Here is a 19,719-nt window from a genome sequence, read left to right as displayed (position 1 = left end):
TGTGTGTGTGTGTGTGTGTGTGTGTGTGTGTGTGTGTGTGTGTGTGTCTATAAAACCAAGGTTGATGGCTCTTCAGTTTAAAAATTACTAAGTTAGAACAACAGTTTCTGCACAGATAGTAGGCAAGTAGGAGGAATTTAAAAAGGGCTAAATAGAAGCAAAGTGTTTAATGAACATTTTATTTTCTGTACATTCATCTTTAAGTTCAAGGCTTGTTAGATGTAATAGGGAAAAATTCCCTTTAAATTCTATGAAATAAAGTATAGATTAAGTTCAGTTTAACATTCATTTTAAAGTACTTTTCCAATCTCGTGAATTTTTAAAGAAAATATGAGTACACAAAACACAAAATACTAATTATGCTTTATAAAGGAAACTCATTTGTGTTCCACATCTCTCTTAAATTTGCTCTTCATGTTATATGACAAATATAAGGCATTTAGCAGAATATTTAAAAATTTTAAGACACCAAAATCTTTACCAAAACAAAACAGAAATTCCACAAAATGTAATCCATTTTTTAAGAAGAAAAAAATCAACATTCATTTTTTATGAAAGAGAAGAGGTTTCACCATCCCTGCAAGGATCTTGGGTAACTGTGCAGCAATAACTTCAGACATCATTTCTGGAAATTCAACACTCAGTGACCGGGACTGGATAAATGTGTTCAAGCAGTAGAGATGGAGTTGTTTCACAAGCTGTTTTGTTTGACAGGTGGATAAGAAACAGGTAAGAAAAAAGACACAACATATTCAAATCCAGAAGCTACTTAAAAAAAACAACAACCAACCAATATACTATCAACAGGTAAGAATATTTAAGGAGCATGTTAGATAAGTAGTATCATAATTTCTCCCAGAGTCAGAAAGAAAAAAGTCTCTACAATATGTGAATCTTTTCATAGAGATTTAAAAAAGAATATTTTGATTACATCAATTACAAATAAATAGCATAAGCTTACAGAAGCATGGTATAAATAACTATACTTTTTGTAATATTTGTATGTAGAAGCTTTGGAGGAATCATGCAAAATTAAATTTAACTTTGAATAATTAAAAAAGCAGAAATACAGGAGTCAGCTACTGGTAATGTGAAAAGGAAAACTCTTACATCATGGAGAGAGTCCATAAATCTTGTAAGTTGGTAGAAACGCTGTGAGCTAGCCACAACTCCTTTCTGCCTCAACCCAATGGCTTTGATTAGCTCTCTAATGTAGCTTGATCTCATTTCATCAAACTGGTTCTGACTTCTCAGCCCTTCCAATGGAACTAAAAGAAGATAATTAATATTGTGGGTCACATTTCTTGGAAAAAATAATACATTCGACATTTTTTTGACACAGGAATAGTTAATACCTGAATAATCTAGTCATGATTTTGCTTTTCTCTGGATATTTAACTATAGATTGATTCCAATTAAATAGTGAAGACTGTGTTACAAAGCAAGGTGAGGACATGTACAAGCTTCCTTTGGTTCATTAGACAAACTAGGTAAATCAGAGAAAGTTCATGTAGCTTCAAATTCCCAACAAAAGTCTGTAAATTCAATTATTTTTAAGTATCAGTTTTGTTATAAAAAATAAGCTCTTAAGATGTAATTCTATCAGCATAAACTTTATGCATATGCTGATAAACATCAGCATAAAAGAATGAACAATAACAACAAAATCAACCAGTCAACCCTATGCATGATTACAAAGATTTCATATATTTGGTCTTATGTTGATACAGCCATTAAAGCTTAATGTTATTGTTTGGTTGTTTTCAGTGGTGTCAGACTCTTTGTGACCCTACTTTGTGTTTTTGTGGCAAAGATATTGGTGTGGTTTGCCATTTCTTTCTCTAGCTCATTTTACAGATGAGGAAACTGAAGCAAACAGGGTTAAATGATTTGTTCAGGGTCACACAGTTATTAAATGTCTGAGGCCAGATTTGAACTCAGGAAGATGAGTCTTCCTGACCTCAGGCCTGGCACTGCATCCACTGCTCCACCTAGCTGCCCAATGAAGTTTAATAAAGAATATTCTTATAAACTGCTCATATTTTCATTTGCATAACATATATGAAAAAAATTAGTTAAGCACACAGTTGGGGGCTAATTTCTGTGCAACTCAGTATATACTAAAATGGTGTTTTTTATAAATAAACTAAATAGCTAACTTTAGGTAAATGCATATCCTTATCTGAAAAATGGAAAATAATATTGCCCCTCATAATAATAGTAGGAAAATAATACTTAACTACTCAACAATTAGTGTTATTGATATTCCATTTGATAATATCCATATTAGAATGTTTAATCAACTCTTTATCAATTTAAGTGAAAGATTTAAAATATAATACAAAATCACACTAATCTTACATGCATTTGTAAGAAATTCTTCATTATCTTTTATCTATTGAAGGAAGAAGCTCTAGTTTTTTTTTAATCTGCTTTTGGTTAACTAAAAACATGCCAATCCAGTTCAAAGTTTCCATAACCTTAAAAGATAATGAGATGTATCACTAAGATACATCACAGAGAAGATTCCTATAAGAAGTGATGCAGATACCCATAACAGAGAGGTGTATAATGGCTGAGATAATTTCTCTTAGAACTGGTGACAGACAGTCTTTATGGTGGTCATGGAAGTGAAAGTACATCAAAATCGTTATTTTCTCTCTTTGTCACAAATCTATTACAGTGATTCCACTTTGCTACTCAATTGATACCTCCCAATCTAAGCTTCAAAACCTAACACTATCAAGCTAGAAATTGTGAAGTCAAAACTGTTAGTCAGATGAATGAAACATGGACCCTTGATTTCATTGGTGTGTGCACTCCCTTAAAATTCTAATTAACAGGTTGAACACTGCTTTTTGACTAACATACAGTACTTACAAGCTTCCAAGGCTATAAAAACTCACTACCTGGTAGCCAACTGTCTTCTGATGAACCACTATAAACTTAGTTCTGATTTCATAATATCTTTCATGTCCAGCTCCTCTTTCTTATTTCTACTGCAATCACCCAAGTTTACCAGCCATCCCTGATGCTCTATACCATGCTATCATATAGCTGCCTCCTATCTCCACTTTTGCTGTATCTTCTCTAAATTGTGACTGTCTCAGAACTTCCATTTTGGGAAAGGTCCCCAGACCAGCCATCCCCATTTTATGATCTTAGTTACCAAGTTCCCCACATGATTTCCTTGTCCCTTTCAACTCCCCTTTAATGTATTGCCTTCTCACATTAGAATGCAAGCTCCTTGAGGTCAAAATTCTTTTTGTTTGTGTTTGTATCCCCAGCATATAGCATGGTGCCTAGTACATAGTTAACATTTAATAAATGCTTGTCATTGTGGGCTAACGGTGCACAAGATGTTTTACCATGTATTGTGCATATAAAGAATAAAATGAAAATATAAGTATAAATAAATAATTGTATGTTAAAACAAGGTGATTTTAGAAGGGAAAGAACACTGTTAGGGGATCATGGAAGTCCTGTGTGAAAACATAAAAACTAAGGACAGGAAATCAAATGTCAAGTACAGGGAAAAACAATTATGCCAATCTGAGGAGTACAGTGCATGAAGAGAAGTATTGTGAAATGAATTATGAATTGAATATTAAGAATATGAGTATTATGGAATGAACCTGAAGAAACAGACTGGAGCTAGCCTGTGGAAAGCTTTAAACATGGATCTGAGGAGTTTGTATTTTATCCTTGAGATGAGAGGGAAACATGAAGACTAACCCTAACTCCCACATTTGTGCTAACTCTAACCCTTTCATAACCCTTAATAGTTTTTTTTTTGGGGGGGGAAGGATTTTTGTGTTGTTTTACAACAGTCACTTCCCAATAACCACTCCACAGAACTCTCCCATGTAAAAAAGAAAAGCAGTTAAGCAAAACAGATGGACACATCAACTATATCTAACAGCATGTATAGCATTCTACATAGCATCCATAATCTCTCTCTTGAGAAGAGGGAATGTTTCAATTTCTCATCTTGAAAATTCCAACAGCCTTCTATTGGTTCTAGGACTCTAGTAGATGGTGCCATCTCTGATCCACCTTTCATACAGCTATGAAACTAATATCCCTAAAACACAGATCTGACCATATCACTTTGCATTTCAAGAAGTTTTAGGGGCTCCTCCCTGCCTTTATGATAAAACATGAACTCTTTTAAAATGATTTTCCTAAAGTGCATGTCTGATCATTTTATTCCCCTGCTCAATAAACTCAGTGGTTCCCTATTTCCTCTAGTACTGAAAATAAAATCCTTTGTTTGACTTTTAAAGCTGGCCTTTACCTTGTTCTAGCCTTCTTATACTTTATTCCATCTCAGGTACCCTAAGATCAATGATATGGGCTTCTTGCTCTTTTCAATAAGAGCCTCCATTACATATATTCTACAAAAATATTTTTCTACATATATATTTATATTGTATATTATTTATTATATATTTATATTTGTATCTAAATATATATTTACATATATTCTATATCTATTTTTATATATTTTTTCATTAAAATATTTTATCAGCAAAAATCTGCTTTCTATCACTCACACTCCCTTAAATGAGAATTAAAAGGAAAAAAAACTGTACAAGCATGTAAAATCAAGCAACAACTTTCCATATTGGCCATGTTTGGCCATGTCCAAAAAAACCATAGGGTTCTACACTCTGAGACTTTCATTTCTCTATCAGGAGGCAGGTTGATTGGTTGGAGGTTGGTAGGATGTTTTATCAGCAGTCCTCTGGAATTGTAATTGGTCATTATGCTGATCAGAGACCCTAAATGATTCAAAGTTGTTTGTATTTACCATATTATTGTCATTGTATAAATTGTATTTCCTGGTTCTGCTCACTTTATTCTGCATCAGTTCAAACAACTTTATCTCTTCCCAGGTTTCTCTGAAACCATTCCATTCCTCATTTGTTACAACATAATAGTATTCCATCACATTTACGTGCCATAAGTTGATTCCTTTTTCCTGTTTACCTTTTCATGCTTCTCTTGAGTCTTGTATTTGAAAGTCAAATTTTCCATTTATTTCTGGTCTTTTCTCTAGAATGCTAGAAATTCTTCTATCTCACTGAATGTCCATTTCCCTCCTCATGGATTATATTCAGTTTTATTGGCTAGGTGGTTCTTGGTTGTAATCCCAGCTCCTTTGCCTCTGGAATATCATATGCTAAGACCTCCAGTCCTCTAATGTAGAAGCTGCTAAATCTTGGGTTATCTTGACATCTCCATACTTGATTTTTTTCTTTCTGGTTCATTTCAATACTTTCTCCTTGACCTGGGAACTCTAGAATTTGGCTATATTTCTGGCAGTTTTCATTTTGGTATCTCTTTCGGGAGATGATTGGTGGATTCTTTAAATTTCTATTTTACCCTCTGGTTCTAGAATATCAGGGCAGTTTTCTTTGATAATTTCTTGAAAGATGATGTCTAGGCTCTTTTTTTATCATGGCTTTCAGGTGGTCCAATAATTTTAAAATTATCTTTCCTGGATCTATTTTCCAAGCCAGTTATTTTTTTCTAATGAGATATTTCACATTGCCTTCTACTTTTTCATTCTTTTGGCTTTGTTTTATGATTTCTTGATTTCTCATAAACTTCTCATTAGCTTCCATTTGCCTCATCCTAATTTGTAAGGTATTATTTTCTTTGGTCAGCTTTTGGACCTCCTTTTCCATTTGGCTAGTTCTGTTTTTTAAGGCATTCTTTACCTCACTGGGTTTTTGGACATTTTTTTTTTTTTTACAATTTGAACTAGTTTGTTTTTTAAGGTGTTATTTTCAGTATATTTTTATGTCTCCTTTACCAAGCTGTTGACTCATTTTTCATTATTTTCTTGCATCACTCTCATTTCTCTTCCCAGTTCTTCCTCTATTTCTCTTACTTGATTTTCAAAATCCTTTTTGAGCTTTTCCATAGCATGAGACCATTCATATTTTTCTTGGAGTCTCTGGATGTAGGAACTTTGGCTGTGTTGTCTTCTTCTGTGTATATTTTTGATCTTCATTGTCACCAAAGTGAGTTTCTATAGTTAGAGTTTTTCCCTCACTGTTTGCTCATTTTCCCAGCCTATTACTTGACTTTTAACTGTTTGTTAAAGTAGGGCTCTGCTTTCAGGATGGAGGGTGCACTGTCCTAAGCTTTAGGCATTTTGTGCAAGCTATTTTCAGAGATATTCTAGGGACCTGTAAGTTTTCAGTTCTTCCAAGGTGGTATGATCTAAGAAGAGGTGCTTACTCCTCTCCTGGTCTGTGCTCTGGTGTGTCAGTGAACACAAGTATTTTTGTCTGCCCTGGAACTGTGAGGAGGGTCCCTTTTCCACTGCTGCCAAAGCTTTGCTGTGCTAGTGTTCTTCACCCTGGGATTGCCACCTAGGATTGCAACCTGGATTAAAGTATGGGCAAAGCAACAAAGTCCTGTGCTAGCAAAGAGGCCTCTGTAATCTCCTTTTGACCAGTGGTTCAACCCTCTTATCATCTGTGGGTTGAGTGTTCCAGGAGCAGCTGCTGCCACTTCTGCCACTGCTGCCAATTCAGTCACTCCCAAGGTCTGCTCCTACTTTACTGGTGTGGGGTCTATGGTGGCTCAGCCTCTTCTAGACTGCATGCCTCTCTCACTCTGGTGTGGCAAACCTTTGCCATAAAACTTTGTTATGGGAATGGGAATCTGAAGATCTTCCCTGCTTGGCCCTTTGATAGGCTTAAGCGACTCTGAGAACCTTCCCTGATTTGAAAATATACTCTTCCCCCTAATAGGCTGAATGTGCTCCCCTGGAGCCTGTGGAGGGGGGTTTGTTTTTCAGGAATGCCCAAAATTTGTTAATTTGTTACTGGGAAGTGAGTCATGAGGATTGTGATGGTCTCTGATGCAGCAGAAGGCTATATATACCCTGATGTGAGGTTTTGCTTTGGGGCTCACTTTGGGAAAAGTTGTATGATTTAACTAGATGAGACTCTGGGCAGCCATTGAGTCCCCTCCCTCCCTGCCCTGGCTTTGAAAACCCAGATGGTGCTTGCCTCTCTGGTAACTAACTAGGTATGGATGTAATGGTCAGACACCTGGAAGCCTGTCTACTGAACTGTGTTATTTTCTATTGTAACTTTTTTTTTGTATTCTCTGAAGTTTAGGGTGCTGACTTTCCCCCTGAACTAGGTAAATGATATATGTTTGATTGATTAAAGTAAGATTGTTAACCCATTTTGAGTTGCTTTCCTTTAGAAAAGCAGATCTAAGAATGTATGCCAGCAGCCATCCTGGGTATGGTAGGGTGCTTTTTGCTACAAACTTCCAGGCTGTCTTGGGCTGAAAATTTGTTTGACTGTATTTTTGTGGTTTCTGTTGCTCTAGAATTTGTTTAGAGTCATTTTAAAAAAGTATTTGGAGGGATTTGGGAAAGAATTCAGGAGAGTCCCTTCCTTTTCTTTCAATTTTAAAAATAATATTTGTTACTTGGGCAAGGTTTTGTCCCTCTTGTACCAAGCTATTAATTCTTTTTCTAATTCTTTCTTCCATAGTTCTCACTTCTTTCCAATTATTTTCCTCTAGCTTTCGCCTTTCGTTTATTAAAAAAAAAACATTTTAATTTTTTTGAAAAAGTCTTATTTATTTTCTTACAAGAATTCTGGTTTAATCTGTACCCATGATGTATTTTTCTTTGAGGCTTTGCTTCTAGATATTTTGGAGTCATTCTCTTTTTCTAAGTTTGTTTCTTGAGCATCCCTGTTACCATAACAGGGTTTTTACTTTTTTTACAGTGGGATTCTATTTTTATTTGCTAATTCTTTCAGCCTGATTTCAACTTTGATGTTAATGCTGGGCTCTAAGTACTTTTGGATTGATCCTGTCATAGCTTTTTGGGGGAATTAAAAGTGTTATGCTAGGGGGCATCTAGGTGGCGCAGTGAATAGAGCACCAACCCTGGAGTCAGGAGGACCTGAATTCAAATTCGGCCTCAGATGCTAAACACTTACTAGCTGTGTGACCTTGGGGCACTTAACTCCAATTGCCTTGCCTTCCCCCCTCCAAAAAAACCAAAACAAACAAATTTAATGTGTGTTTGTTGAACTGAATTAAAATGCTAAAGGTAATGCTCATATTATTGGGTGCTTTTCCTTTCAGAGATACTATAAATTACCTCTATGCAGCAAATAAGCTTAATATTGTCTTCTATTTTAATAATGAATCCTAAGAGAAGTCACTCACTTGTACTGAGGAGCAATAACACTTTCATACAGAGGAATTCTTCTTGGCTAACTTGAAGCTTGACAAACTCCTGTGGGATCTGCCACATGGTAAGGCATAAGGAATAGAATGATGATTCTTTCATTCGTTGTCTTGCACCACCACAAAAAAAGAAAAATAAATAAATTAATAACAATAAAAAACAATACAGCATCTCAGACAATTGAACATTATAATATTAGAGAATGTGATACCACTAAACAACTTTGTCTATTTTTGCATACAAGGTCTTTGTATATACAAACAAATTGGATATTTTGTATTTTAGTCCAACAAAAATGTGTTTCATAAAGTAGGGAAATAATGTATTTTATAGTCTCTAAAGCGTTGATAATAAAGGATTTTCAGACTGGGGTAAATCTTACTAGAAAGTAAGAAATATAAGTGTAAAGCAGAGTTTTTGCACAGGTAGTCAGGCAGACAGAAACAATTAGAAAAGGCATTAGTTACCCATTCTATTGAATCATAATTTTAAGCACACAGACCAAAAGAAGACGGTAGCAAAATTCCAAGAACTGTAAATAAAGAAGCAAATGATGCTCTGTTATGAGAAAAATTAATATTGTTTGGGGGTACAATAAGGAAAGTATAGTTCCTAGAGTCAGGAAATTGATAAATTACTTCACAGCATGATTTCCAAGATGGGACTATAGTTCCCCATTGCAATGGTTGCATATATCAAAGTGTGTAATGCAATTAATTTGATGCAAATATTAAAAAATATTCATTTTGCAAAAATGAGCCTTATAAAATCTTTGCTGGGGTAGCTGCATAATTGTGGGAGGACACAGAAAATTAAATTGGCACAGGTTAATAAGTTTAAAATAATTTATAATATCAAATAAAAATTCTGAAATTTATGGTATTTTACTTTAGATTTTTGACATTGATGATGTACCCAGGAAGACCTGAGTATGAATTCTACTCTGGATACTTCCTAGCTACATAATCCTAGGCAAAGTCACTTTTCTTGGATTTATTTTCCTCACTGGTAAAATGGGCACAATAATAGTACCTATCTCATAGTATTGTTAAGTTAAAATAAAGTTATGGAAAGCATTTTGCACACCTTAAAGCTTATGTAAATATTAAAAATTATTATTTTGAAAGGTCACTATTAAGACAAATGAAACAAGCAGGATTAAACTAGCAATTATAATTTATTTTAATAATTAAAATTATTTTGTGACAAGATATTTCTTCATTGTAGATACTAGGAACATTATAGAAATTTATATATTACTAAATTAGTTTAGTTATCTCTTTCCCAGTTTTTTGGAGTCTAATAGTTCCAGCAAAAAAGAATATTCCTTTTCATGTTGAACTATATTTTAACTTTTTAAAAGAAAAAATACTCCTGTTTTTCCCTTTTATTAACTTTAAATAATAATACCATACAACTAGACTTACATCTTACATATTTCAAATATTTTTAATTGAGAAAATTACTTAAAAGTCAGACATAACAGATGAAAAAGAAAAATTTTGGTCATCATAATACAAATAAAATGATATAATGCTTTTTGAATTTTCTTCTTGAAAAGCATTGATTTTGTGATAGCTGATCCTATCAGCAAAATCTTCATTATTCAGGGTGTTCTGCTTGGAAGAATTATTAAGTAAAATGAAACTTTAATCATTAAAAAAACTCTTAATAAACAAGTTGCTATACTTACTCATTAAGTACCAGATCAGGTGCAAAATAAAGCATTTGACCACTGACATGTTTATATGATCTCCACCCCAGTCCAAACACCATTAAACTCATCCAAGAATATTGGATGAGTGTTATCTGATCATCAATATGCAAGTTACGGAATCCTAGAAATCAAATGCAAAATTAAAATAGGCCAAAAAATAATTTCATTATGTAAGAAGAATTAAAAACCACTTCAAGTTCTTATCAAGTTATATGAATTGTATAGTAGTAAGACATTATCGACTAATTTTACAAACTATGATGTTACAGTACCAAAAACCAATTGCTAATGAACCCAGTTAAAAATAAACACAGAAATGAGAGAAGTAATTTTAAGTTGGTCATTGAGATTTTGTATTTCTGTAAGTTGCTTGACATATTTTCTGAAACTAGTATCTACTACAGCTATTTATTTGAACTCAAGATTCAAATCTATTTGTAAGTAATCTGTTCCAAGTATTGCTCAAAAATTTTAGAAAAAACTAAAACTTGCTATTGACAAATCCCCAGCTACTACTGGCCAATAGAGTGAAGAATTCCATCTCTGATGATCTTTGAAATCTCAAATTGGGGAGTGAACTTTGGGAAAGGACTATTAGTCCCTAACTCATAAATTTAAAATATCTTTTCTAGAGGAGGGTCATACAAGAAGAAAGGAGTCTTGGATTTCTTTTTACATGTCTTTTGTTATAGTACAGAAGGGAAGAAGTTGGGTTGGAAAGAAAAAAAAGTTCAAAAGGGTGAAGAGGAAGGAGTAATTCCTCAGGACTAGAAAAAAAAAACCTTCATAGGAGTGGCAACTTCTTTGACTCCCTTTCTTTACATTCCACAGAAACCCTATTAAGTGCACTTATTTTGTATTTCTGTATGGCATATGGTATTGTTCAGTTGTCTTTTAGTTATGACTCTTCATGACCCAGTTTGGATTTTTTTCCTGACAAAGATACTGGAATAGTTTGCTACTTCCTTATTTAGCTCATTTGAAAGATGAGGAAACTGAGGCAAACAGGGTTAAATGACTTGCCCAGGGTCACACAGCTAGAAAGTGTGTGAGGACAGATTTGAAAACAAGGAGATAAGTCTTCCTAACCCCAGGCCTGGCACGCACCCTCCATTGCACCACCTAGATGTCCCTCATATGGTATGTACCACCTCTATTTACATGTAACCAACCAGTACTTAAGTTTTCCCTATAAGGCATTACTTACTTTATATGACAGACACATCTTTAAGAAGTATGGAAAATGAAATTTTATAACACTAGAGGAAAACTGATACTTAAAATTTTAAGTGTTTTTTAAATTTTTTGTATGCTTTATTAACTTCTGATTTATATCATTAGTTTCCGCCAGATTTTGAGTTCCAAATTTTCTCCCCGTTTTTTCCCTATCCACCATCCCAGAATAGCAGTCCCACAGGATATCCCCTCCTCCAATCTGCTCTCTCCCATATCTTCTCCCATACCTCCTTAGACTTTTTCAGTAGGGCATGGTGGGTCTCTATGCCCCAATGCCTGTATATCTTCTTTCCCAATTACATGTAAGATAGTATTAATATTAATAATAATATATATATATATATATATATATATATATATATATATAATTTTAAACATTTGATTTAAAATTTTTGAATTCTAGATTCATTCCCTTTCTTCCTTGTCACTCACCCTTACTGGAAAGATAAGAAGTTCATTTGTGTAACTAATGCAAAACATTAACACAGAAGATATATTGTAGAAGACTGACTATATTTCCTTCCCTCCTATCCCACCACCCACTTGTTCTATTCTCTACTTTGATCCTGTCCCTTTCAAAAGTGAGTGCTTCCAACTTCCCTCCTCCCCCCCCCAGCCTTCCCTCCCTTCCATCATCCCCCTTCTCATCCCCTTCCCCATACTCTTCTGTAGGGTGAGATACCCTATTTAGTGTGTATTTCATTCCCTCCCTGAGCCAAATTCAGTGAGAATAAGGTTGACCCATACCCTTTTGCCTTCCTATTCTTCCCCTCCCTTTTAACACTTTTCCCTTGCCTCTTCTTTATTAGATGGTTTACCCCATTCTGTCTCCTTCCATCTCCTCTCATTATATTCCTCTCTCACCTCTTAATTTCCCCTTTTAAGTATCATCCCTTCCCATTAAATTGGTCCTGTGCCCTCTATCTATGTATACCTGTAAGCATAAATACACACATTCACATATGTATTCATACGCCCATATACCTGCTGATATATATATTCCCTTCAACTATTTTCATACTGAGAAAAGTTTCATCAATTACAATTATTGTTTTTCTATGTAGGAATGTTAGTAGTTCAACTTTCATCAGTGGCTTATGATTTCTTTTCCCTGTTTACCTTCTCAAGCTTCTCTTGCTTCTTGTATCTGGATGTCAAATTTTCAATTCAAATCTGTTTTTTTTTTTCATTAAGAATGCTTAAAAGTCCTCTTTTCCACTGAGTGACCATATTTTCCCCTGAAAGATGATACTCAGTTTTGCTGGGTAGGTGATTCTTGGTTTTAATCCCAGCTCCTCTGCCTTCCAGAATATCCTATTCCAGGCCCTTCAATCCCTCAGTGTAGAAGCTGCCAGATCCTGTGTTATCCTGATTGTGTTTCCACAATATTCAAATTGTTTCTTCCTGGCTGCTTGTAATATTCTCTCCTTGATCTGGGAATTCTGGAACCTGGCTATAATATTCCTAGAAGTTTTCTTTTTGGGATCTTTTTCAGGAGGTGATCGGTAGATTCTTTCAACCTCTATTTTGCCTTCTGGTTCTAGAACATCAGGGCAATTTTCCTTGAGAATTTCTTGGAGGATGATTTCTAGGTTCTTTCCCTGATCATGGCTTTCAGGTAGACCAATAATTTTAAAATTATCTCTCCTAGATCTATTTTCCAGGTCAGTGGTTTTTCCCATGAGATATTTCATATTGCCTTGTATTCTTTCATTTGTTTGATCTGTTTAACATCATCTTTTTTTTAAGCAATCAGGGTTAAGTAACTTGCTCAAGGTTACACGGTGTAATGTAATACCAAGCAAAGGCAACTTCCCAGGTTCAAAATACCAGCATAGGTGCTCTCTATTTTATTCAGTAACAACCCAGAACAGAGAAGATCAAAACATGACATCATTCAAAATACAGCATTTACTAAGTGTGATTAAATAATCTCCAAGTACTACCCCACCCCAGGATCTTCCAATCATTCAATCAATTACAAAGTCCCTGTTCTAAATACTACTCCATCCCTAGGCTATACCTTCATTTAGTCCACCACAAAACCCCTCTTCTCAAATGGAGATTAGTTTCCAAACATAGGTAAAGTACCTTCATTTGTCAATCACAGAGCACAATAAGGTCAAAAGTTCCCCACCCCCAGGATCACAATTGAATCTACCCCAGAGTTACATCAAGTTTAAACACAGCACTTAATACCCAAATGGAGGTCTTTTCTTCATCTTGACACAAGGCAAGTTCTCAGCAATCTTAGTTCCTGGAGAGACAAGGCTTAGCAAGGCCATAAGATACATTGCCAGTCCCTTCATGAATTTATCCTCTGTCTGTAGAACAGTCCTAGAACCCCTGAACACATTAGCAAAGCCCTCTCCCAGGATTTCTGTAAACATACAACAAGAAAATCCTTCTTCAGGGCTTCTGAACCAACAGAAAGGCTCCCAGACCCCTGCAACAACAGCACTGTCCCTCACCAGTGGACAGTATTCACTCTGTCTGCAGGACAGTCTCCAGACCCCTGCAACAACAGTACTGTCCCTCACCAGTGGACAGTATTCACTCTCTGTCTGCAGGACAGTCTCAGGGCTTCTTAGCGAACAGCCAGGTTCCAGGACTTCTTCAACAAAAGGACTGTCTTTCACCAGTGGACAAATCTGGCAAAATAACATCAAAACAGACAGACAAAGTACCAGCAAAACAGCCATGTCTCCTCAGTCCTTGGCAGCTCAGGGGGCAGGTCTCAAAAGTCCAGGGCAATTCAAAGCGGCCACCAGCAATTCTCTTAGTCTCTCTCTCTCCAGGAGGTGCTGCTACCAAAAAGATCTTCCGCCTCTCTCTTGTGTCTCCAAATCTACGTCACCAGCTCCTCCCAGTTCAGGACTTTCTTTTCACATCAACAAGCCCATCCCACAGGTGGGATTAACAAACTCTGGGTTTTAACACAATCAATTTGAAAACCAAGCCAATACAGGGGAATCTTTAATTGCCATTACTATCACACACGGCCAGTTATTTCTGGGTGTGGTGCTAAGCGTCTGAGCCCAGGATTCAATCTCCAGGTCATCCTGACACTGGAACCAGTGCTCTTGACTCACTGAGCCACCTGGCCACCCCTGTTTAACATCATCTTGATTTCTGTTAAAGTCACTAGCTTCCCTTTGCTCCAATCTAAATCCGAGGGAAAGACTCAACTCATTGAGCTTTTGAGATTCTTTTTCCATCTGGCAAATTCAGCTTTTCAAGGCATTCTTCTCCTCATTGCCTTTTTGCGTCTCTTTTGCCAATTGAGTTAGTCTGTTTGTTAAGGTGTGATTTTCCTCAGTCAGGCTGTTGACTCTCATTTCATAATTTTCTTGCATCATTCTCATTTCTGTTCCCAATTTTTCCTCCACTTCTCTTATATGCTTCTTAAGGTCCTCTATGGCCTGTAACCAGCTTGTATTTGCCTTTGAAGCTTTTGGTGCAGGAGTTCTGACTTCACTATCTTCCCCCGTTCCATGCTTTGTTGGAGACTTCTGTTTGTTTTGCTTCCTTTGCCTGCTCATATTGCCCCTCAGTCACTTGACCCCTGGGTTTTTTGCCACAGTAGGACTCTGCCACCAGACAGGGGAGCTTTTGTCCCAAACGCTGGGGTTTTCTCAGCTGCTGGAGGTATTAGTTGGGTGCCCTCTCTGAAGCATGCACATTCTCTGGCAAGCTGGACACATACCCCAGGACCTCCACCCTAGACTGCAATCCAGATCCAAGCAGGTTAAAGCAAGAGCAAATACTCCTCAGACTGGTTGCTTGGTTCCCCTACATTCTGCAGGCCAGGAGCTGAAGCTGCCACTTGGCACTGGCTGGCTATGCTGGCGGCTCAGCGGCTTCTCACCTTGGGGGCAGAAGCCCACGCACTCCCAACTATTGGTTGAATTACCAGACCTGAAAGGCCATTTTTAATGGCCTGATGTCATTAATGGTTTAAGTAAAATATAGTAGAGAAATGCAAAATCCTATGTTAAAAATAAATCAACTCTCAAGAACAAGATGTGGCTAGAGCATATTAAAAGGATCTGGGACCTTCAGTGGATTGTAATTTTGATAAATCAATAGTGCAACGTAATAGCCCTAAACATTATGCTAACTTGACAGCATTAAGAGAGTCAGTGTTCCAAATAAATGTTTCAAAAATACAAGCCTTAGTTTCAGGAGGAAGCTTGGGATCATTTAAATACTGTATATTTTTTTCTGCATGAAATACTGTGATCCAAACTGCTTTCTTTCTCTCATTCAATTCAGGGGTTAGGTTTTAAATCTTCTATGTCTGTCCAAGACTTGTTTTATGTAAAAATACTACAGATTGTCCAACAAATTATATATTATTTTAGATCATAAGATTCTTCATTCACATTGTTTTTCCTCTCTGAATGGTTAGGTCAATTTTTGTCAAGTGATTATGGATCTCTTCATAGGTCTTGCAATTTTCTAGGACTTGATGCAATAGTTAAAATGCATCTACATACCAGAGAATTTGCAGGACCTCACCTTATATGTGCAATAACTCTTTCATTTGGACTCCATTAAATATTCTTTATTTCTGAGGCAAAAACATCTGTCCATTTTTATAAGCTTAGCTTAATGGTTCCTACTCCAAGAAACTTTCTCTAACTTCCCAATGTTGTATGGCAATGAAAGTTCTGATCTTAGAGTTAGTCATAAGACTGGGTTCAAATCCTATCTTACTAAGCTGTGTAATTTAAGACTATTTTCTTAACTTCTCTGAGTGAAGCCTCTGGTTATTTATAAAGTTGGGATAATATACTTGAACACGAGTCATCTAACAGAGCTGTTAGGAGGACACCATTTCTACACTTAGAGGTGTAACATAAGCATGAATTATTATTATTATTATTGTTGTTATTATTATTAGCAGCATCTAATAAATGCTTGCTCTCAAAACAGAAAAGACTATTCTCATCTTGACACTTAAAGCACTCGGTTCGTAAAATCTGAAAGAGTACTAGAGCTTTAGCCATTTCTCTGCAGTTTTGTGAATGCTTTGAGTACTAATAGCCTGAAAGGCAGCAGTGGACAGTTTGGATGGAATGAATAATAATTTGCCTTTCTGACTTAAGATTCAGGAAGACCTAAGTTAAAATTCTGCTTCACACACTTACTAGTCATATGTCCCTGGGCATTCATAACATCTTTGAGGCTCATCAATACAATGTGAATAATATAGCACTTATTTTAAAGGACTGATCTGAGGAGTTAGAAAAAAAGCTTTTCAAACCTTAAATGTCAGTGTCAGTTTGTTGCTGATTTAAAAATCCCAGGATTTTAGAGCTGGAAGTAATTTTAAAGATTATTTAGTTCAAGCTCCTCATTATGCAGATGATAAAACTAAGGTCTAGATTTAATCTGAGGATCTATAATTCCAAATCCAGTGCTCTATCCACTGGACAACACTGCCTACACTACCACGATGATCATGATGATTATAATAACTCATATCAGGGGGCATTAGCCTTCTAATAAAATCTTATCTCTGTTCTCTCCTCTTCTAATTCATTTTTTGCACCATTTCTAGATGGCTTCATTATGCTGAGATCTGGTCATGTTGCTAACTTACTCAATATCCTTTAGTGACTCCCTTTAGACTACTGAGTACAATTCAAACTCTTTTGCCTTTACCTGGTATTCAGGGCTCTCTACAACAACCATTTTCAAAGAGGCAAGTTCAGGCTTGATATATGGAAAAATTACATAACAATTAGAATTATACAAAAGTAAAATGAGCTGCTGCAAGAAGTTAGGACGTCTTCAAGCAAAAGCTGGAGTCTGACCATCTGTCAGATAGGTTGTTGGAGGGCATTCTTATTCAGGGATGGATCCATTAGATAGTTGCTCAAGTCTCTTCTAACTCAGAATGTGTGAAATTTGATGTTATGCTACTGATAGAGACCTCCCCAACTGTTCTCTTACATATTCTGCATTTATAATCCTAAGTGTTCTATTTTCTCATGTGGAGACTACTTGCAGCTCAGAACAAGCCAATCATATAACTACATCTTCTATGGACTTGGTCATTATAGCAAGAAAAATGTTGAAATCACTCAGCAAGGATTTACATTGGGAGTGAAGACCCAAAAGCTCTCCAGCCATCTATTTGGGTAGGGGCCACTTGTCCTTGCTTGTTCCTAGGAGCCATTCTCTATACATTCAACATTGACTTAGCTCTGTAAATGTGTATTTACCTCATAGACTATTAACAAATATTAAGATTCTGCACTTGAACACCTTTCCTCCTCACATACTTCTTGCCCTAATATTCAAAACACAAAATGCATGAACTCAATAAGTATTCCATGTTCTTTTATTTTTTTGCCTTTTGGAGGGCAATTGGGGTAAAGTAACTTGCCCAAGGTTACATGGCTAGTTTTTGTGTGTGGGTGTTAAGTGTCTGAGGCTGGAACCGAACTTGGGTCCTCCTGACTGCGGGGCTGGTGCTTTACTCACTGTACCACCTTGCCGCCCCTCCATGTTCTCTTCTTAATTTATATCCTTTCAACCCATCTCCCTCCAATTCTGTGTCACTCATTAAGTGCTCAACACTCTATCATAAACACATCTAGGCACCATGCTCTTTAAATAGTCCAAGGGGGATAATTAATAATTGTAGAGACAAGAAGGAATACCATGTCTGTCCTGAATAGCTATTTGTCTTCTCCCAAAATTCTCAACCTTAAATTCTACTTGTCCAATTTTACCTTACACTCCATAGCATAACCTTCTGCCAAATTATACTACTCAATGCAATGTGTCTTGGGGGCATTGCTCACTTTGCTGGCTCTGTGCTTTTCTCACATAAATTCCTGTCTGGAATACACCTTTCCCTCCTCTACTAATTGAATTCCTGTCTGTCCTTTAAAGCCCAGGTTAAATTCTTCATTAGCATGCCTTCCTAGAATCCTTTCCATCTCCCAGCTTCACTTAAGTAGATGACACTTTCGTCTTTAGAGTTAACATTGAACTCTGGGCCTCTCTAATGTGCTTCTCATATATTATTTTGTTATACATATATATATATATATATAAATTTTTATGTATGTATTTTATATATGTGTCATATGCCCCTACCAGCCCCTAAACACAAGTTCTGAAATTATATCTTATCCAAAATTTGTATCTCTCAGAATGTACAACACATAGTAGTTTAATGTTTGGAGAAGTGAATTGCTGAACTAACACAAAATGGTTCCAGTGCCTGCAGAAATCCTTCAGTATGAAAATGACCAACTAGGGATGATAAGAAATGAGATAATAATGGAAAATAAGTGAATCCCTGGCCCCATTTTGATTTACCTTCAGATAATCACCAGAGAAAGAAGCCCTCAATGATAGTCAAAAAATCCAACAGTTTGAGTCATTCACATATTACCAAAGTCTCTTATTAGTCACAGTAGTATTTAAGAACAATAACCTGGCAAATCCTTGTAACTCATCTCATTGACCAATACAAACAAAAATGTTTTAAAGAGTGCATAAGAACAATTTTCAGCTTAAATAGCTCACCAGTTATGGCAAGAAATCAAACACAGAGTTTTCCAAACTCCATCCAGCTGTTAGGGTGGACATTCTCAATTTCTCCTAGTGTACTCATTCAGTAAACAAGCTTGGCAAACACTTTTGCATGCCGACCTCTTTTAACACTTGTCTATGTGTATCACCCCAATGTATTCTGGGGATGTGGAACTAGACTTGACTGACATAGATGAAAATCTTTGAGAATGACCACAAGAACTGAGACAGTTTGAATGTTACATAACTTCTTTAAATGGCATACTGAACATGCTCCCTGTGCTCCTGGTTGCTTATTAAAGGGCTCGGCCTGTCAGAAATTATAATCCCCACATAATCATTGTAATAATATCAGCTGAGGCTATTTACTAGGATGGGACTGTTCCACTGCCTGGTGTTTCCCAGGACTAGGCCTATCTCTGACAATGTGGATGAAGGCAGCAAATGTTGTCAGTAAGAATGCAAATTTATTTCCATGCTATTTCTGGACCTTTCCTTTCTAAACTATTGGATCTGATCAACTAATTTAATAGGACTTTGAAACTAAGTGAAACAATGAAAATTAAACACATTCTTACCCATTTTTTTTTTTTTTGGTGTGAAAATCATCTTTGAGTTCTATTCTGAGAAGATTCTCTTCAATAATTTTCCTCTCCAGGAAAAATGAAAAGTATGTGTGGACTTAGTCTTGTGAACCCTTGGTAAAAACCACAGCCCTAATGCTTACAGGCTACATATGATCTTGGATTACTTACTTTACCTTCAGTTTCCTCAACAGCAAATGCAGATAATAATACCTGTAAGTACCTACCCCATGAGGCTGTTGTGAGGAATAAATGAGATAATGGATATAAAAAACTTTGCAAGCCTTAAACATATAATCTAAAAATCTATTATTTGATGTATTTCCTCTACCCCACCAAACACACACACACACACACACACACACACACACACACACACACACACA

General features: G+C 36.1%; 1 protein-coding gene across 1 annotated transcript in view; it reads right to left on the bottom strand.

Moving 5' to 3' along the window:
- Positions 1-163: 163 nt before the first annotated feature.
- PGR (progesterone receptor) overlaps positions 164-19,719 on the bottom strand; it is a 95,959-nt gene continuing 76,403 nt past the window's right edge. The window contains exons 5-8 of the mRNA XM_069079902.1: positions 9,933-10,077; positions 8,218-8,348; positions 1,111-1,268; positions 164-698 (exon numbers count right to left, since the gene is read on the bottom strand). Coding sequence (XP_068936003.1) covers positions 543-698; positions 1,111-1,268; positions 8,218-8,348; positions 9,933-10,077 — 590 coding nt within the window. The 3' untranslated portion in view covers positions 164-542. The remainder of the gene's footprint in view (positions 699-1,110; positions 1,269-8,217; positions 8,349-9,932; positions 10,078-19,719) is intronic.

The sequence above is a fragment of the Petaurus breviceps genome, unplaced genomic scaffold (genome assembly GCF_028583685.1).
Source record: "Petaurus breviceps papuanus isolate PSGF00001 unplaced genomic scaffold, PetGlider_PUasm1.0 91133, whole genome shotgun sequence".
In the NCBI taxonomy this organism is placed as follows: Eukaryota; Metazoa; Chordata; class Mammalia; order Diprotodontia; family Petauridae; genus Petaurus; species Petaurus breviceps.
The sequence above is the reverse complement of the archived record's forward strand: the minus strand, read 5'-3'. Positions and strand labels throughout refer to the sequence as shown.